General features: G+C 39.4%; 1 protein-coding gene across 1 annotated transcript in view; it reads left to right on the top strand.

Moving 5' to 3' along the window:
• The window catches only part of LOC124551142, a 131445-nt gene that overhangs the window by 68070 nt on the left and 41289 nt on the right, over positions 1 to 22086 (top strand). Inside the window, exons 6-7 of the mRNA XM_047126104.1 lie at positions 12102 to 12357; positions 16338 to 16526. Coding sequence (XP_046982060.1) covers positions 12102 to 12357; positions 16338 to 16526 — 445 coding nt within the window. The remainder of the gene's footprint in view (positions 1 to 12101; positions 12358 to 16337; positions 16527 to 22086) is intronic.

Below are 22086 nucleotides of genomic sequence, written 5' to 3'. Positions count from 1 at the left end.
ATGCATTACCATGATTTTCAGGTTTACACAGAACAGAATTTTTTTGCAACAAGTCATGGTAAAAATGTATGTGATGGTATTGGTGCTACCATTAAGTGCATGGCATCACGAGCTAGTCTGCTGCACCCTACAGAAGATCACGTTCTAACACCTCTTCAATTATTTACCTGGGTACAGAAAAATATCTCTGGCATACAATCATTCTATGTTTCGAAAGATGAAGTGAAATCACTCGAAGAGTTGCTAAAAAGCAGACTAGAACACGTTAAAACTGTTGCAGGCACAAGGAGCCATCATCACTTCTCTCCAGCAGACTCTGACAGTGTGCAGATGAGCAGATTGTCCGGTTATAACTATAGGTTCATGCACAACATGTGTATTCACAGTGTATCTGACTCAGGATTCAGAAGCAAAAGCAGCAACATACAACCAGTTTGCTATGTTATTGCTGTTTATGATGACAAATGGTACTTAGGATGTGTTGCAGAGTGCTGTGAAGCAGAAGGTGATGTATTTGTGAACTTCATGGCACCAGCAGGACCAGCAAGATCATTTCATTGGCCATGTTTGGCAGACAGGTGTTGGATTCCTTTTGAACATATTCTTATGACAGTTCCAGTTCCTACCACAGTGTCAGGAAGACAGTGCAATTTGCCACTCAATATACAGAGTACAGTAACTAGAGTGTGGGAGAACTTTTGTTCGAAGCACAATCGACTGGTTTTTAGCAGTTAAGGTGCAGTAAATATTAATGATAGGTTTTGTTAATCTGTCTATATGTTGTTGCATATTGATTAAACAGTTATGGGAGAGGAGAAGAAGAGGCCGAACAGTTTACGATATGTTCTTACAAAATTGTGTTGTGGAACAATGGCCACATCACCAAATACATCTGTCAACTTTCATTGTACACAAATGTCTTGCAATAACATGCTGAAATTTTGAGATATATATCATTATGGTCTACTTATGCAGTGTGTGAAATATGGCTTGGGTACCACTTGCCCCTTTTGTGCTACCACACTTAGAAAATCCATGTTTTTCAGGTAATTTTTCAAATTTTCGTGTGCATGTAACTCAGTTTTTGTGACTGATGTGGGCATGATGAGTTCTGAGTGTGTTTAGGCCACATTAACTTTACCACAAAAAAATTTATACCCTTTTTGAGTGAATTATATTTGGCATAGAGGGCACCTACAATATGCACCTTTTAACGTATTACATTTTTTAAATCACATTTTGGAATTTTTTTTCCCCTCTCAGAAATACGTTGTTGGTGTTTTGATTCATGGAGTGTGTTCTAAATGGATGTTAATGGGTTGTAAAAATTTCACTGGACTGTGGGGAATAGTTCAAAAAGTAATTAAGACCTGAAGTTGGGTCTCAAGATAGATTGCCAGATGTGGGTTGCAATTTCCGGGTCACGCCACCTTCTTTCACAAGTCATAATTCTGGAAGTAATTGGCAGGGGAAATTAATACTTTGTACTCGAGTGTTTCACACATGGTAGAATTAGTGTACTGAATTTCAGTCAAATCTGAGACTATGAGCTGGAGCCCCTGGTTGAACTGACATGGAATGACCCAGCTAACACTTGGTTCAAGAATCATGAAAGAAGGTTGTACGCATGGAAGAAGCCTGCAGATCCTGGAAGGTATCAGATAGATAATATAATGGTAAGACAGAGATTCAGGAACAAGGTTTTAAATTGTAAGACGTTTCCAGGGGCAGATGTGGACTCTGACCACTATCTATTGGTTATGAACTGTAGATTAAAACTGAATAAACTGCAAAAAGGTGGGAAATTGAGGAGATGAGACCCGGATAAACTGAGAGAACCAGAGGTTGTAGAGAGCTTCAGGGAGAGCATTAGGGAACGATTGACAAGAATGGGGGAAAGAAATACAGTTGAAGAAAAATGGGTAGCTTTGAGAGACGAAATAGTGAAGGTAGCAGAGGATCAAGTAGGTAAAAAGACGAGGGCTAATAGAAATCCGTGTGTGGTGTCACCGCCAGACACCACACTTGCTAAGTGGTAGCACTTTAAATCGGCCACGGTCCATTAGTATACGTCGGACCCGCGTGTCGCCACTGTCAGTGATAGCAGACCGAGCGCCACCGCACGGCAGGTCTAGAGAGACGTACTGGCACTCGCCCCAGTTGTACAGCCGACTTTGCTAGCGATGCTACACTGACGAAGACTCTCGTTTGCCGAGAAGATAGTTAGCATAGCCTTCAGCTAAGTCAATTGCTACGACCTAGCAAGGCGCCGTATTCAATTGATATTTATTATATGAAGCGTGTATCATCAAGAGTGATGTTATACAATTATGGATTAAAGTTAAGTATTCCAGAAGCTACGTACTTTTCTTTATAGCATTCATTACATATCCTGTTTCAGACCTCACGCCAGCCTGCGTGAGTTTAAGCGCGTGCCTTTCGGCTTCCTCTCATTGTGTCTAGGCTGTCTTGTCTAGACACAACACCTTGGGTAACAGAAGAGATATTGAATTTAACTGATGTAAGGAGAAAATACAAAAACGCAGTAAATGAAGTGGCAAAAAGGAATACAAACATCTCAAAAATGAGATCGACAGGAAGTGCAAAATGGCTAAGCAGGGATGGCATGAGGACAAATGTAAGGATATAGAGGCGCATATCACTAGGGGTAAGATAGAAACTGCCTACAGGAAAATTAAAGAGACCTTTGGAGAAAAGAGAACGACTTGTATGAATATCAAGAGTTCAGATGGAAACCCAGTACTAAGCAAAGAAGGGAAAGCAGAAAGGTGGAAGGAGTATATAGAGAGTCTATACAAGGGTGATGTTCTCGAGGACAACATTATAGAAATGGAAGAGAATGTAGATGAAGATGAAATAGGAGATATGGTACTGCGTGAAGAGTTTGACAGAGCACTGAAAGACCTAAGTTGAAACAAGGCCCCGGGAGTAGACAACATCCCATTAGAACTAATGATAGCCTTAGAGAGCTAGGCCTAACAAAACTCTACCATCTAGTGAGCAAGATGTATGAAAAGGGGAAATACCGTCGGACTTCAAGAATAATATAATAATTCCAATCCCAAAGAAAGCAGGTGTTGACATTTGTGAAAATTACCGACCTATCAGTTTAATAAGTCACAGCTGCAAAATACTAACGCGAATTCTTTAAAGACGAATGGAAAAACTAGTAGAAGCCGACCTCGGGGAAGATCAGTTTCCATTCCGTAGAAGTGTTGGAACATGTGAGGCAATACTGACCCTACGACTTATCGTAGAAAATAGATTAAGGAAAGACAAACCTACATTTCTAGCATTTGTAGACGTAGAGAAAGCTTATGACAATGTTGATTGGAATACTCTCTTTCAAATTCTGAGGGTGGCAGGGGTAAAATACAGGGAGCAAAAGGCTATGTGCAATTTGTACAGAAACCAGATGGCAGTTATAAGAGTTGAGGGGTATGAAAGGGAAGCAGTGGTTGGGAAGGGAGTGAGACAGTGTTGTAGCCTATCCCCGGTGTTATTCAATCTGTATATTGAGCAAACAGTAAAGGATACAAAAGAAAAATTCGGAGTAGGTATTAAAATCCATGGAGAAGAAATAAAAACTTTGAGGTTCGCCGACGACATTGTAATTCTGTCAGAGACAGCAAAGGACCTGGAAGAGCAGTTGAACGGAATGGGCAGTGTCTTGAAAGGAGGATATAAGATGAATATCAACAAAAGCAAAATGAGGATAATGGAATGTAGTATCTAATTAAATCAAGAGATGCTGCCAGAATTAGATTAGGAAGTGAGACACTTAAAGTAGTAAAGGAGTTTTGCTATTTGCGGTGCAAAATAACTGATGATGGTCGAAGTAGAGAGGATATAAAATGTAGACTGGCTGTGGCAAGTAAAGCGTTTTTGAAGAAGAGAAATTTGTTAACATCGAGTATAGATTTAAGTGTCAGGAAGTAGTTTCTGAAAGTATTTGTATGGAGTCGTGGACAATAAATAGTTTAGACAAGAAGAGCATAGAAGCTTTCGAAATGTGGTACTACAGAAGAGTGCTGAAGATTAGATGGGTAGATCACATAACTAATGAGAAGGTATTGAATAGAATTGGAGAGAAGAAAAATTTGCGACACAACTTGACTATAAGAAGGGATTGGCTGGTAGGGCATATTCTGAGGCATCAAGGGATCACCAATTTAGTATTGGAGGGCAGCGTGGAGGGTAAAAATCGTAGAGGGAGACCAAGAGATGAATACACTAAGCAGATTCAGAAGGATGTAGGTTGCAGTAGGTACTGGGAGATGAAGAAACTTGCACAGGATAGTGTAGCATGGAGAGCTGCATCAAACAGTCTCAGGACTGAAGACCACAACAACAGCAACAATAATCTAAGTGAGCGTGTGGTATGAAACAGATAAAAACTGGCAGGTTAAAAAAAAAAAAAAATGCTAAATTAGTCGCTATTAATCCCTATCTTTTTTATGTTTACAGATGAGCAGCTCCACCTGTCTATTATCAGTTATGTAATATATTTAGGAGGAAGTATAGAAGTGTTCCAATAAAAATATGTTACAATATATTTTCAAAATTTATTTAGTTTGTTCATAGATAGGTTTTTTTACTTTTTTCAGTAACAGGGATATTCCATGGTGACTAACGTTACATTTCGAAATCAGTGGTTTATTATGTTGTCTTGTTATTAATCTATAAACCCTTATTTACTTTTGTAAATCACCATTATTAATTGTGGTATTCAGGCAAAGGTCTTGAAGCATTATTTAAGCAGGAAAGAGCACTAAAATCAAAGAACAAGAATGTAATTTATGTTGTGACTCATGTTACAAATTTGGGACATCCTATTCCTAATGTGCATTTTAGGTCAAAAGAGTCGTCAAACTATTAGGAGTATGGATCTGGTTTTTATCACAGAAAATGGATATTAGGTCGGCATTCAAATGGGAGAGTTACAGATTTCTAAAAATATTTATACCATGTGAAACATTGTAATACACTGAAAAAGGCGCAGGACTCAATGTTACGTGACTCATGTTACTTGCTACTTCTTGTTGGAAAAACTTTTGTCCTACAAGCAAAGAAATGAAAATATGACATTATGTGCCAAATAAGATAAACTTAACATTAACATTTCACTTTTTAAACACTATGAAAAATTATAAGAGCATGACATCTGTGAAAATGAAGTTAAAATTCAATTAAGTCAGAACTGAAAATATCCTCTTGCATTGACAACATCAAGTGGATTAATTTTCTTTATAATTTCATCAAATTTTGCAGGCCATTTCCAATAGTGCCCTTCACACTCCATTACACGGATTAAGTAAGAATTTCCAAGAACTGCATGTACTTCTCCAGCACTGAATTTACTGTCATATTCTACTTTGTACCAGTCTCCAATTTTCACACTTTCTATAGTTTCTCCAGTATGATGATCTGCAGCAGCAGAATTCTTTGGAGACAGCAGGTGTGTTTGTAGTACTCCTTTCCTGTAGTGAAAGCAGTGAATGCTTTTTATGTTTGGTACTAATGACGCTGAAGAAAATATTTGAGTCAGATTAAGTTTCACATTGATTCCTTGAATTTCATCAATAGGCACATGAAAAACCTGCATAGTTGTGGTAGCCGGCCGAAGTGGCCGTGCGGTTAAAGGCGCTGCAGTCTGGAACCGCAAGACCGCTACGGTCGCAGGTTCGAATCCTGCCTCGGGCATGGATGTTTGTGTTGTCCTTAGGTTAGTTAGGTTTAACTAGTTCTAAGTTCTAGGGGACTAAAGACCTCAGCAGTTGAGTCCCATAGTGCTCAGAGCCATAGTTGTGGTACTCACAGCTACCTGAGCCAAAGTTGATGCATTACCTACTATGAATTTTCACTTTTTTACTGCGTTCCCCATTAATCATTCTGCAACTGTACCAATTCCATCTATGGCTTCTTTCCCATGGGATGTAGCAAATAATCTCCAATAGATTTCCACATTATGAAATGATTGAAATTGAGGTACAGCAGCAGTAATATGTTTGTTTTTAAATCATGAGGCAGGTCTATGTGACTAGATTGAAACTACCTTCACATTTTCCGGTAAAGTTGACTGTACCTTGCTAATGTAAGCAATTGCAGCACTCGAGCTATGGCTTTATCCAGAGCAGTATGTGACTTATACGGTGACAAACTTGCCTTACTAGGTTGCTGATCTTGCATCTTATGTTGCCTGTGTTTTCTAACACTCTCCGTATTTTTAGCTCCTTTCTTCTAATAACAGTCCTTGCTTATGTTGACTCAACTGTAGAACTTTTGTTTCTGCTTCTGTTGGCTTTTTCGAGCTTCTTCCAGCTGCTTCTTCTTAAATTCTTCGCATTTTCCTTAACTCAACTTTTCCCTCCTCCTACTCTGTCTTTCTGCTGCTGTTAGGGCATCCTCTTCTTCCAATCTTAAAATAATACGACTGTGATTCAGATTACGTGACTCACGTTACACATTTAATTTTCTTTTTTTGCATATTGGTTGAAATTGGAAAATTTTTAGTAGTGATATTTGTTACACAGTCACAGTAAGAAGTAAATTACTGAACAAGATAAAGTTATCTCTATTGGTATAAAAACTTAATTACATGAAAGTGACTCATGTGACATTGTATTATTTACCCCAACCTATAATTTACCTACTTAAGTTTTATACTCGTTATGCAATACATTAGGGTATGTAACAGTAATATAAATAATTATACACAAACTCTTACCTGCCAATTAGTTGAAATGAAGGTCTAAAATCTCCAATAATTCACTCTCTCATCACATGAAAAACATATGACATTATAAAATTGGCTACAAATTTTGCAGGGAAAGCAATAATGGGCCACAAATTGTTGTTGCCATACAGTGAAAGTCCAGCATTTTCAAAAAATATATAAAAAGTACCAAATCTTAAACTTTTAAATAATGTGTGTCCTACTTTACACGGAATATCCCATCACATTATTATTGACATTCTGAATTAATAGCTATGTTTCACCCAAAAGTGCTTTGTGCTTTCTGGCTTCCACAAAGAGAATGCATCTGAAAACCACATGTTCATGGGCCCTAAGCTAACCCATTTGTAATGTTGTTCTAATGTTCAGAAGGCGACACTGTACTTCATGTCCCACATTTCCACTTTCCCCATCCTGCTGCCATTCATCATCAAGTGTGCAGTTTGGAAGGCCTTTGACCTCTTCTTCTTCTTCTTCTTCTTCTTCTTCTTCTTCTTCTTCTTCTATCATTACCAGCCAGCTAATGATCACATTTATTCCACTAAATTAGCTTTACACTGTCTGCAATACTCCACCTGTTCACTTTTCTCCTTTCTCTGTTCTACTGCCCATTTTCTTGTGTATCTTTTTGGAATGGTCCTGTCTGAAACCTTCCCACCTCTTTTGTTCTGACTTCTTTTTATAGGTATTCATACTCTTTCCTAAGCCAGTTGCATTTGCATTTTAATTTTTCAAAATGCTGTAAAATTTCTCTTGCCAGTCTGTAAGGACTAATTTCTTGGGTGTCAAAGTATACCAGAATTACAAACCAAGGCAGAAGAAATCAAGGCATCATACAATTGTAAACTGGTTGTCATTTACTGTTTGTCAAATAGGATGTACTGGCATGTTGTGCTCGACCTGGTTGGAACCTTGACTCTTGATTGGCTGTTGCATTTTGCTTTGTATTGGCATTTTTTTCTTTTTTTTCCCCCTAGATATGACATATATCTTACGCACATCCCAGAATGGAGAGAAAGTTCTTATGTTGCAGGCCTGTAATGATACAATGCTTGTTTTGCGCGTTTACATTTGTCGATTGTGTACAAGGATTTACCAGTAAATCCTTGATCCTTCGAATCCCTTGGATACTTCAAAGATTACTTCATGTGCTAATGTTTAATGTTAAGCACGTGAGTGAGTAAAAGTTTAGGGAAAATTTGACATTATGCATGAAGTATGTTGGAAGTTGCTAAGAGTCTACCACGTTGAAGACCTGTCCCAAGTGTAACAAGCTGTCAATATTTATTTGACAATGTCGATTTCACTGTCTCTCCTATCGCTTGCTGGAATACTTTTCACAGAATGAGCAGTGTCAAAGGTATCATCTCAGCTTCAGTTCTCCCCACATCTGAAGAGTCCCAAGAGCGTAAATTGTCTCCATCTGTAACAACAGTAAGTCGCCTAGGTGTTGCAGAGCTTCAGGTATTTCAGCATAAGTCAAGCAGTGCATTACAGCACATTGCTGTTTCAGACTTATTCACACCCGCAGTATGTCACAAGTGGTTTTGTTCAGTGCATCTCATTCTACAAGTGCAAGAAATTCGTGGATGGAAGAGATTAATACAGACCACCAGTAGCACAGTTAATTGAGAGAGAAATGAAGTTACTTTCTGGTCATTCATTAAATCACCACCAACTGACAGCAACACAATTATACAACTCTACCATACACTGTCACAACAGACAGCAGCAAGATGCCACATTTACCAATCCAGTCCCTTTCCCACCAACACTACGAAGATCACAGACATCACCATACTTAAAAAAAATTATACACTTCTCAGCCTTTATTTGAGAGAATTTATTTTACATAAAAGCTCATTTAACAACTGCAAATAAGTACTCCTTTAGTAAATCACAAATAACTCCCCTTTATAACCATGAGCTCAGCAAAATTATCTTATCTGCTCACATAAAGAGAACACCACAGGAAGTTCTGAAAATCAAACAGCAGTGGGGGAAGTTTCCTTACAGCTGCTGCACAGGAGAACTAATGATCAGTTTTCAGTTTTGCAGTGTAGAACAGTGTATAGAGATTTACGTAGATTCTGTCCATATGTGCTTTGTGTGTGAGTTTTATTAGCAACTCATATCTGCACACCGTGTAGTGTTAATACACTTTGTGGTAAATAAACAACCCCATGGGCATGTTTATGAACTGCGTCACCAGTGGTTCGTAAGACGCACTTCAGCAACTCAGTATAATTTGTGAAACATTCTGTAGTGGCCCCTTGTGACAAAGTGGGGTAGATAACAGTAGGGAATCACCTGCTAACTCTATAGTTTGCAGAGCTTTGAAGAGGGAATGCCACGACCACAGCCCAGCAACGTACCTTCCCTCAGTTTTATACAATTAAAAACACTATTTTTAACAACCTGTGATTTTTTTTTTCATTCTCTGCAATGCGAATCTATTAGTCCTAGGAAAAAAGGAATATGACCTTTTTGTAAGAAACTCAATGTAGTTTAATTTTGTACAGAGAAACACTTTTGCTAGAAGCCAGGATTTCCAATTAATTCAAGAAAAACATAAAAAAGTAATCTTTAAATGCCCCTGCCCCCACCTCCGATGCTCACACCCCACAGGTGGGGACATTCAGTATGTTGTTCATTACACTCGGTCCTTATCACTGTACTGTGGCTACACAATGTTATCTCCTCGATTCTCCTTCACTTACTGAGCAGTGATTAGCAACCTGTGTATACTCAGGTATGTGTCTGTTTCGTTTATACTTGAATTGATTTCTGATGTCTTGTTTCGTAATTTTGCTGTATTTTGTTAAACAAGATGTATCTGTGTTTGTTAGGTCTGAAGATGGTTGCTACTGAAATCGTGATCCATAACTGTGATAAAAAAAAAATACAATCTTTCTTACCTTTTTCCTGGTTTCGTTTTCTTTTATTGGAACTAAAACTATTGTTTCTTGATGCATATGAAGATAATGGCCAGCTTTATAGAGAATAGTTTTTGTATAATTAATGTATTTTGTTAAGTGAAATGGTAAATCAGTTTCTCATAACTGAGCTGTTTCTCCCCCATTAGGGTGTATGGCTTCTCCTGCATGCTTAAATTTAACAATAATATTAGGAAAAGGATACTGGTAGATTGCTACTCACCGTAAAGATGGGCATTGAGTTGCAGACAGGCACAACAAAAAGCCTGTTACATGTAGCTATCGGCCAAATCCTTCCTCAGCACACACACACACACACACACACACACACACACACACACACACACACACACACACACACACAGCTACCGGCCAAATCCTTCCTCAGAAAAAAAAAAAAAAACAGACACACACATAAGCACACCTCACGCACTCTCGACTGCCATCACTGACAATTCTGGTCGGCGGTCAGTTGTCAGTTGTGTGTGAGATGTTCTTCCTTGTGTGTGTGTGTTTTATTTGGTGAGGAAGGCTTTGGCCGACAGCTGCATGTGTAACAGACTTTTTGTTGTGCCAGTCTGCAACTCTATGTTTCTTTATGGGAGGTGCAGTCTGTCCTGTTCCTAATACCATTGTTATTCCAACCTGGAGCTTCCATTGTTTCTTACTTAAATTTGTTTGTTCTTGTGATATTTCTATATTTTGTGCTTAAATTTGATTGTGCAGTCTCTCTCTCTCTCTCTCTCTCTCTCTCTCTCTCTCTCTCTCTCTCTCTCTCTCTCTACCCCCCCCCCCCCCCCCCCTGCACCCCTGCCGTTTCAGCATTTCTGTCTATTCTCGTGCTACCTCTGCTTTGTGTGCCAGAATTATTAAATGATTCTGCAAATGCTAAAAAATCAGTTTTGTGATGACCCTTTCCAAGGAAATTTTTATTGTATGTTGGATGTTACATTCTGACAATTTGTTCCTCCATTCTCTGATAAATTTTTCAGTCACTGTTAAGAAAGGTTGGAGCTAGCTCATCACCGTGCCTAAGGCATGGTTTATTATTTATTTCAATATTTTTATTTTATCTTTAGAGTTTATTTGACCCTCAAATGTGCACACCTATGTATAAAGTGCACCAACTGTAAATAATATTGTTTTGTACCATTCCATTGTTTTACAACTGTGAGGCCACTCCTATTCCTTCATTGTTGCTTCAGCTAACACAGTGATAAGCTATGTTGTTATATAGCCAAGTGAGCAGCAGTAATATAAAATAAGCAATAAGCCATGTGAGAAAAAATGTACGATCCATGCAAGAAAATGGCCCAGATTCCGAGCTTGCAGAACAGCTCCCTAAAGAGACAGTTGTCTACAAGATAATTAGTAGTCCAGTAAGTGTTTGGTGGGGATCTGATGTAACTGCAGTGTTTAATGTTTCCAGTGGGGTCATTATTGCTCAGTAACACTTGAACACAGCAGCAGAGTGATACCATGAAAGTATATTTTATTATTGTTCATCTAAACAGTGATTTAACTTACATAATATAAGGTTATTTTATCAGTAATATGAAAAGGATAGTTGGTGCTTACCGTATAGCAGAGGTGCTGAGTTACAGACAGGCACAACAAAAAGACTGTCAAACAAAGCTTTTGGCCAAACATGCCTTTATCAGTGTATGAATGCAGAGTCTCGCGGCGATAACATTGAATAAAATGTTCTCGGGTTTCCAACCGCGTCAATTGTTTAAAACTACACGAGCTTTCGGCCAAGCACTCCTTGGCCATTGTCAAGTGTTATGACTGCCAGTGGGCTGTTGGTGCGCCAATGACAATGGCCAAGGAGTGCTTGGCCGAAAGCTCGTGTAGTTTTAAACAATTGGCATGGTTGGAAACTCTAGAACATTTTATTCAATGCCTTTATCAGAATTCCCCCCCCCCCCCCCCCCCCCCCCCCCCACACACACACACACACACACACACACACACAAATGCGTGTGCGCGCAACTCATACTCCATTTTGGATTTTCCATTGTTTGCATTCTGGATTTTCCATTGTTTGCATTCTGGAATTTCCATTGTTTGCATTCTGGAATTTCCATTGTTTGCATTCTGGAATTTCCATTGTTTGCATTCTGGAATTTCCATTGTTTGCATTCTGGAATTTCCATTGTTTGCATTCTGGATTTTCCATTGTTTGCATTCTGGATTTTCCATTGTTTGCATTTTGGATTTTCCATTGTTTGAAGTTTATTTTATCATTGTGTAATTAAACTAAGATTAAACTGAGATTTTACTTGTACATGTTTACCTTGGTAACATAAAAACAGCTATCTTCCACATGTGTAAAAAGTGCGCTAAGCACCTGCTCGTGTTATGAAAATTGACACGCCTGCTCGAGGATTAATACATTTTGCCCACAGTCCGAGCGCAAGAAGCAGTTGTTATCGCGCACCCGCTCTGGAAGACTATCTCGTCCACCGCGGCACATGGTGAAAGACTACAAGCGACTGCACAGGCTGGACTTCGCAGATGCAGATCTTGATGATTCGGATGGTGGCTACTCGGATTACCAGATGAGTGACCACGAGGACGGAAAGGAGGGGGAAGGTGCTGGGGCTCTGGCGAAAGGGGGCACAGAGGTACCAGATCCAGCGCTGCCTGCAGGTGCTCCTACAGGTCAGTCGAAACGTAGCGGTGCTCACCACTTCCTTGGATCACAGGACCTCTCATCTGTTGGGATATCGGAGTTCACCAACCATTTGGGATTTTCCTCCAGATGTCTATAAGCGTAGTTTACCCCCTTAGGGCTATTTTAATTTATCCACTTTCATTGCAGTTAGCTTGTGCATAGTAGGCCAGGCCATGTGATGAATCTCACCACCCACCATCCAGATTAGTCTATTATCTCTCTGCCTCACTCTCCTATAAAATATGAGTGCAGTCTGTTGGTATCATTGATGAAGTGATGGAACTCCAGTAATTTCAAATGTATCTTAATGGGAAATCTTGTTGTAGATGAAAGAAGATCAAAGCCCAGTTTTGTACTTGCTGTAGCCTGGTTATCCTCCTCAGTTCTGAGGTTAGATTTTATCAATGAAAAATTTAAATTAGTGGTTAGTGCTTTATTCTGCAACAGAATAACATTAATACATTAAATTAAAAAAAAAATTGGTGTTATTGGCCAAAATTTTAGAATCTATTCAAAGTGAATACTATTTATGTTAGAAAATAATTGAAAAAGTGCAGTACGAAACACTTAAAAGTTATGAAGAAGAGCATCAGTGGAATGTGAAAGTATAGATTATTCCTGAACGTCATCCCATTGAAAAGAAAATATCGTTGTGATGAAATAAGTAATACTTATTCAATAGTGCAGGGTATATTAGCGTATTACAACATACTCTAATCACATTCCAGTCCAAAATTACTAAAAACAAACAGAAATTACTTTTATTTCAGGTGGCACAGTGAAATTTGTTTGTTGCCTGATTCAGAAAAAATTAAAATTTGGATGTAACATGTGTGCTATGTAAGGGCTGAAGAAGTTAAATGAGAAACCGCAGCATTTCCTCATATTACAGAATCATATTACAGGAGTGGACAGACTAAAACAGTGCTCTCTCAACTGAATTTGTTAGATGTACCTGAATCAGAATAGAGTCATTGACAGCTAGTTGTTTACAATAGTATACAGTGTAACTTAGCTTGCGTTATGGTCACTATTTGTAAGTTGCGAGGGGGAAAAAAATGATGTTATGTGTAAGTTGCGTGACCCTCACTTTGCATAAGAAAATGCTATCTGACATAGAAATAAACGTAAAAGATTGGGTTGTCACCGGCTCTAGCCACACGACAAATTAAGGGTTCAACTGAATCGAAAAATTAATTAATTTAATCCTAAGAAGAAGAAAAAACTCATAGAAGAACATTCATCGTAGTATCACTCATAAAGAATGGGATGCAATTACCAGCTTGGTCCAGGCATTGTTCACGTGAATCAAATATTAAAATAAAGTTAATAATGCGTGAACACTGTGCATAAGAGCAGCTTGCAGCAGCACTCCTGAAAACAACATGTATTCTAAAGAATTTGTTTTAAATAAAAAGGTAACACTACTTATTGGGCCTGTGCGCGTGGAAATGCTATGGATGGGCTAACAAGGAAACTACAAGGTAAATAGCGTAGGTAATAAAGACGTAACATCAGTACACAGGATAAGATTGGTGGCAAAATTATTTATTCCTTAAAACATTGATGTAATGCATCTACACAACTGCTGTTGCCTGGTAACTAAGTACAATTTCTTGTGAACGTTACACGATTCATGACACACTTGTATGCCCACGTGGTTTGCGGAAACACAATTTCTACATACCGTGTCCAAGTTTTAACCACATTAAACTACGCAGCCGCGAACAATTAACATTTTTCAGAAGGTGGATTTAAATGGACAAAGGGTGATGGCATGGGCCAACAAACTCTGATATTAAACCACGCGGATGGCTTCCAATGGACGTAAGGTAAATGAGACAAAGAAAATTCACAAAGAGGCAAAATTATTAAGGTGCAGGAAAGATTAGAATGTATACAGACGCAGTTGCAGGCAGACAAACATTCACACTGAACCGAGGGCACACTTATTACATATGCAACACCTTTGTGTTACCTTCTTCTTGAGAATCAAAGTCTGCATTAGGAATTAAACTGAAGGTCTGCAGAAGCCTTGCATTCCTTACTCCGACAAGGTTAAACAATCTTTATAAGGTGAGATGTGAGACCAAAAGCTAAAAGCTCCCCTCTCGCTACGAGACAACACACGATGCAGTTAAACCAACTCACCGTCCTTTGAAGAGAGCTCGGCTGCAGACTCTCGGCGCACTGGAAGCAGACTGACCGTCTCACACACTCCAACGTCTCCCACGCGATTCCGTGGCCAGGAAAACCCAGAGATATGGCTTCCGCCACCAACCTAACACCTGTAACTTTCATGCAAGGAGAGCAAACCTCTTTGCTTACCTGAAAACTACAGGGGTTGGCCATTCTGCACAACTACCGCTGATTCTCTGCAGCAGACTAAACCACCGTATAGCAACATGAAAAACACCACATTCATTCATTCACTCATGCTTGCCAGAGAGTTTTGTATCACTGGAAAGTAAATAAAATGATAATGAAAGGGGACTACAGGACCCTTTCAACAGCTACCATAGCAACAACCAATCAGAGAATGAGTTTGGTTATGCCATTTATTGTGCTCGCCATTGTCGTGTCACTCTGCCGTCTCGTGTACCAGATACCACATACAGATGCAGATGACACTTGCGGCTTTTAACGTAATTCTTGTGATTTTTTTTTATTGCTTGCATTGATTCTCTGTGTGGTGTATTTATTTTACTTGACAGACTGCTTAAGCCAATAGTAAAAGTGCACAAAAAACTGATAAGGATGTTACCACTGTGTTAATCCAATGAAGTACTACTTTCTAGCTAGCTCTTATATAAATGGCAGATCAGATGTATCACATACCATTCACTAGAGACTTAGACAGTTGTTATCAGATGGCATGAGCTGTCCAAACATGTCATTAACTCTTTCTCTCCATGGGCATGGGATACCTCCCATCAGCACTACAGCCCCAAATTTTTGAACACTGCAGTTGTTCATAACCAACGATCTATACTTCGATTGAAATAATAAAGTGACTGATACTTGAGCACAGGAAGGGGGCGATTCATTGGTATGCATGCACAATGTGATTTTGGTAATAGCAGCTGGGCACTTTTGTAAACTTCCTTGATTTCAATTTACTGTTGTTGAGTCAGCCATAGCGCCGCTTTGATCATCACTGCAGGGTCAGTTTGTGTACATAGTCAGTCGCCTGTATTTGTCACACGTACGCTAGGGATGGTTTGAAAATGGACACAGGTGTTCGAAACTAGTCACCATCAAGAAATAAAAAAGATACTTCTCAATGTAACTGATGATGGAGCTACAACCATTTATGTCAATAATCTTGTCTAATGGGTGATGCTTTATGAACTACCACTGTCCAGTGACGCCTGTGGGCTGAGGATGACACGGCAGCCGGTCGGTACCGTTGGGCCTTCATGGCCTGTTCGAGCAGAGTTTTATTAACTGCCACATTTATTAAAACATTTGTACTTGTAAAGCTTTTGACAGCAGCAGTTGATTAAATGAATTGGGTATCCGTTTCGTAATTATCATTTGCTATGGAGTAGTGTGTGTCATCTTAAGCTGTGGTATTGTGTGCTCCTTTAATTCCTTCACACCACCTAAATGCTCACTGCGTGAATTTCATTACTGTCCTCATTGGGATAAAGCTCTCTACTTGTAGTTGTTCCACAGTCTTACAATATTTAATTTCATTAATCAGGATGGGTAATGTGAGGAAGCAGTAACCTCAAGAAGAAAGTTATTTTTCACTGTTGCTACTATGAACATTCTCAGAATGTTTCCCATTAACCTCATTTATATGAGTAGAGTAAACATTCAGTTGTGTTGGTGTTTGTTATTAGAAGGTTGTTGTCTTTGTGTTGTTCATGGTTCACAGTAAAGTTGCTTTGCCTTTTATAGGGTGACAAATGCCACGGTGAAATACTACTGACAGTTTGATAGTGTTTTAATGATTCCACAGTGACAGTTCCAAAGCGCAAGATTTCTCCGCACTTTCGGTGCCCAGCCTGCCAGAAGATATATCTGGGCCACAGTCGCATGGCACGACACCTGCAGGCATTTCCTGAGCATGCAAAGTCTGTCCCGGTGGACGAAGCCACTTCGCCAGCTCCACCCACTGATGACAGAGGAGGAGCGCAAGACAAGACAGGTCAGTAGTAAAACTTCAGTAGCTGATAAGAGAGGCTTTCTATTTGCAAGGTGTATATGCTCCGGGACAACCAGGAAATCTGGAAATTTTTTTATCTGGGAGAAAACTGGGAAAAACACGGAATTTTTTTTAGTATTCTGGGAATTTTTTGTTGTTTTAGTTTACAGTTAAATTTTTGTGGTTTTGACTAGTCAGAACTGATGCTCTAACAAAGAATTTGACTTTAGTCCGCTATTGCAATATAATGCTGCAGCAATAAAACATAAAAAAATTAATAAATAGAACCTAAGTTGCAAAGGAAATGTGCCATTTGCAGAAGGGGGGAGGGGGGGGGGGAACACACACACAGAGCACACACAAGCGTCTGCCAACAGCAACCTGTGTCAAAGGCTTTAGGACGAAGACTATGCAGTACTTCATAACAACAAACTGCTTCCGATGGACATGACGTCATAATGGTTTCAAGCCAGCGGGCTTATGCACGTTCGCAGTTGAGTTGCGTATGAGCATTACAGTCTCCCGCTTCTGGCTACTTGAAGTGCGGCTATTAGCTCTGTCTGAGGTAACCATGTACAAACTGTACCAGCAGTAGCTACAAGCAGCCAGATGCTACCCGGGAACATTTTTCTGGCGCACCCGACCTGCAAGATTCGCACGTGCACAGAGCAGTCGGAATTGTAGTGGGATGAGGGGTAGTCTCCACATTAACCGTGTTTACGTTCAGTGATTTTGCTGTTTCCTCTTGGTTTATAGCTCTCAAGTCAAATTAAAACAAAATGGATTTCTGTGGCTGGGAGCTATAAAGTGAATTATAAAATATGCTCACATAATTATGGAAGGTTAAAATATGGTATTAGTTTCAGTTTTCCGATTTTATTTTATTTCTAGGTTTTTGGCAGTCGGGCTTTAATTGCCTTGCAGAACACTGAAGTTATTTTTGTCAATTTGATGAAAAAAATAGCTTTAATTATGCTTTTCCACAGAGGCAGTCAGTTTATTGGAAACACTATTGACTATTGTCAAATGTTTGCGGAATTTCAAGTACATGTTGCTATCTTTTGGGACTTTTGGCATTATGCCATAATAAAGAACTAAACTTGAGATAATACAGTACTGATACTCCAAGAAAATTTGCATCTCAAAAATCACACTGAAAAGTTTTAATATCAGCTAGGGACCTACATCTTTGTGAATCTGGGTGTATGAGGGTGCTCTCTAAGTTGAATTATGCATTTTATTACAGTTTACGAAATTCTGATGCTCTTGGAGTAATGTAAGGTCTCTTAATGCTGTATACGTACAAACATACAGACTACCTACATCGTGATAGCTACGCAGGCACATTAAGTCCATTTTGTGGTGCTCTCTGACAATTGCTGAAACGAATTTCAATAGATCACGGCAAAAAAATTGCAATTGGTGGTTTGAAAAGCATTACTTTTAAAGTACATTTCGTTTTATGCAATATGAGTTATGTTACGTTTGTGAATGTGCTTTAAATTTCTTGAATCATAGAACGTTTGATTCTCATTTAAAGCTTAACACTTTGAGGGGCAGCCGCTTAGTAGAATTTAAAGTCCAGAAGACCAGACATTTACGTTGTTACTTGAAATTTTACTGGCACGTTTGTGTGATGTATCCAAGTGTAACACACGCAGAAAAGACAAATATTATATGTGAAAGCTTAGCTTTCCTTGTAGCTACACTATTTACCTTAATTTATACCATCAACTTTTCCTATTTGTGTGTTCGCACTACTTAATGGAGATGTTGCTATAGGCCACTACATAATGTGTCCTATGCTCTGAATCACTACGTTACAGGCAACACATCTTTTGAAAGACGAAAATCGAATTTCAGAAACCATTTTTCACTGTTGTGCTTACGTCTTAAGGTCTGAAGCAGATTTGCTAGCCCAGATAACTATGGTGCTGGGAAAACAGCAGATATAATTTATGATTTAGTCAGCACAATCGCTGTTTTTATTCAATCAAACGAGGTATAAACAGCTTCAGTCTAATATTTCTACTTATCCTTCACTACAAAAAGCTGCTCCATCAATATTAACCGAAATTTTTAAAAACAAGACGGAACCTGACAGCCCAAGCACGTTACAATACCAACTGCATTTACATGGGAGTGAAAATTGATTGCGGAATTGGAAAACTGGAACCAGAAGTGGATTTCCAGAATTGCTTTTGAAGTGTTTACAATGACCACCCAGAAGCGGTATTGGGGGATCGGTTTACGAAGTCCAGTTCTGGGTGCCCCATGTAAACGTGGTGAATATCTGCTACCATCGGCTGGTGAGATCATGTGACATGAGCTATGATTGGCTTATAAAAGCACATCACGATCTTGATGTCAATGCTTTGGAAACTAATGTTCTGTGTTTGGTGGAATTTGGTTATATATGTTCGTAATACAAAAATATGTAGCGTACATGTTGCATCAAATATCTTTTGAAAATGCTTTTTTCTCTCGTGGGAGTTTGTTTCCTAAAGGGACAGGAGGTTCTAGGCCGGTGTATAAAAACCTGACCATTTAAAGTATGATAAGTTTTCTGATTCTTAGGGAAAGTATACTGCCACTTAACACGGAAAAGCGTATTTTCACCTAGGAGAAATTGTATTTTTTTACCGGGAAATCCTGGAAAAATCCAGGAATTTTTTTTTTTTTTTTCCTTGTACATGTATACACACTGATTTGGGAATTTGTCATTGGGAATTCATTTTTATACTTACTGTTACATAACAAACTTTTATGAGTGTACAAGCACTTTTCAGCTGTTTCACAGTCTTCACTTTTCTTGTTTTTCCTTCCCCACTGCTCAAGCCCCCTTCCCCCCTTTCTCTCAACCAACAGACTAATGACCTCAGTAAATGCTCAAAGAATTTGTCAAACTTTACTAGTTTGTCGAATGTTTTGGCACTGCGCAAGTTTGTTTGATGTGTTTGCCAAATGGAGACCATGTTTCAGAGAGATTTCGATGGACGGCCAGTTTAAGAATATAGTGGTCATTTTTGTTTGTTTTGTACCATGAGTGTTCAGTGAGAAAGAGTTTTTCTCACTGTGTCGTGAGGTTCCACAGTTGAAAAGAGTATAAGGATAAAAACAAGAAAGCACAGGCAATTGCCAAAATGGTAGATGTGTCACATCTTTCCCATTCCTGTAATGTCGCAGAAGAAGCTGAGTAGAACCGTGGTCAAGTGGTTATGATACGTTTTAAACGGTTGCACAGCAGGTCGTGAGTTCAAAACTCACCTGGACTGTAGAATTTTAATTTCTATATTCACTTCGAGTACATTCTAGAAGTATCGACAAATGTAAAGAATCATTATACTGGAATGTTCTGTAGCTGTATATATACTGTATGTGGTCTGGCCAGAGGCAGTTCGCTCCGTGCTCTTGTATGTGCAAGTGCTGAATAAACCTTCGTTAATTGAAATTAGTGTTCGTCATTCAGCTACTTACACCTTCTTCTACGTGACATTATTCTAGTGGAGACATTGGGTATTGGAACTTGTGATAGCGTACGTTGTCGACGACACAGTGGCTCCCATCAGGCCACGACATAGCCGCCGTTTACGTCGTGAGAAACCCGAGTTTGAGCCATATTCAACAGATCGCAATCTACCAGAGACAGAAGAAGGCGACGACGTTATGATGACAGCAACTGTGTGCCACCACACAAGACATCCTTCCGGGTTCGCTGGCGACAATTGCCAAGATCCAAACAAGTGGCTGAAGGTATATGAAGGTATAGCCAAATTTAACAAATGGGATGACACCGTGTGTTTGGCTAACATATTTTTCTACTTGGACGGCACTGCCAATCAATGGTATGAGAACAATGAGAAGTTCACAAGCTGGGAAGTGTTCCAGGCGGAACTGCACAAGTATTTCTGTGACACACAACTACAGAAGCGCAAGGCTGAAGATAAATTAAAGTGCAGGGCACAGCGTCCAGGAGAAACTACATTCAAGATGTCTTGGAGCTGTCTAAAATAGTGTGGAACGTCGAATAATTCACGATGAGGTAGAGAAAATGATGGAAAATGACGGAAAATGACATCATTCAGTCTTCAGACCCCATGGTCGTCACCAGCGGTCCTCGTCAGGAAGAAGGATGGCAGTTGGCGGATTACAGGAAGCTTAATAAGATAACTAAAAAGGACATTTATCCTCTTCCACAAATTGACGATACACTAGATGGTCTGAAGGGGGCTAAGTTTTTCTCAACCATGGACATGTACTCGGGATACTGGTAAATCAAAGTAGATGAGGCTGATCGTGGGGAAACTGCATTCATCACCCCTGAGGGCCTGTATGAGTTTAAGGTAATGCCATTTGGTTTGTGTAGTGCACCAGCAACTTTTGAACGGATGATGGATAATCTTCTACGTTACCTGAAGTGGACGATATGTCTTTGTTATTTAGATTACATTATAGTGTTCTCAGAGACATTTGATGGACATATAAAAAGACTGTGGGCCGTTCTTAAGTGTCTCCAACAAGTCGGACTCTTTGGAGCAAAAGAAATAAAAATTCTTGAACACCTTGTGTCAAACAAAGGTGTGTGGACAGACCCAGAAAAGGTGAGAGCTCTAATGAAATTTCCTATTCCTTAACATATTAGAGATGTGAGAAGCTTCCTCGGATTATGTTCTTATTACTGTCATTTTATCAAAGACTTTTGTACCAAAGCCAGGCCACTCCAAGAGCTGTTAAAAGCTGATGCTAAATTTATCTGGGGTGGTGCTCAACAAGATTCTTTCGATGTGCTGCGAAAAGCTCTGACGACTGACCCTGTACTTGGTCAGTATGATGAGAGAGCACCTACAGAACTACACACAGATGCCAGTGGGTATGGGATCGGTGCTGTTCTGGTGTAAATTTCAGATGGAAAGGAGAAGGTTATAGCCCATGCTTCTAGGACACTTACAAAAGCCGAGAGAAACTGCTCAACTACAGAAAGAGAATGTCTTGCTGTGATCTGGACCCTGTGCAAAGGCCATTCATAGTTGTTACAGACCATCATTCACTTTGTTGGTTGACAGGTCTTAAGGATGCAACAGGATGACTCTCCAGGTGGGCACTATGTCTTGAAGAGTATGACATTACCATAGTGTACAAAAATGGAAGAAAACACCAAGATGCCAACTGTCTCTCAAGAAACCATATGCAAGACCATCAAGACATTGATGAAGATAGTGACTGTCTTGCTGCACTCCAGGATCTCTCTGCTGAGCGGAAGAAGGATGCCAAGATCTCTCAAATTATGCTTGCCTTAAATTGGCCAGAGGATGCGAAAGGACAATTTAAGGTAGTTAACGGATTGCTTTGCAAGACAAACTTGGATCCGTTTGGAAAGAGGTGGCTACCAGTGATTCCTAAACATATGCTCTTAGACATTCTACAGAAATTCCATGACACACCTGAGGCTGGACATCTAGGATGTATTAAGACATATGATAGAATCTGCAAGAGATTTTTCTGGCCGGGTTTGTGTAGGAGTGTCTGTCACTATATGTTGCACTGTCAAGGGTGCCAGAGGAGA

The sequence above is a fragment of the Schistocerca americana genome, chromosome 9 (genome assembly GCF_021461395.2).
Source record: "Schistocerca americana isolate TAMUIC-IGC-003095 chromosome 9, iqSchAmer2.1, whole genome shotgun sequence".
Lineage (NCBI taxonomy): Eukaryota > Metazoa > Arthropoda > Insecta > Orthoptera > Acrididae > Schistocerca > Schistocerca americana.
The sequence above is the reverse complement of the archived record's forward strand: the minus strand, read 5'-3'. Positions and strand labels throughout refer to the sequence as shown.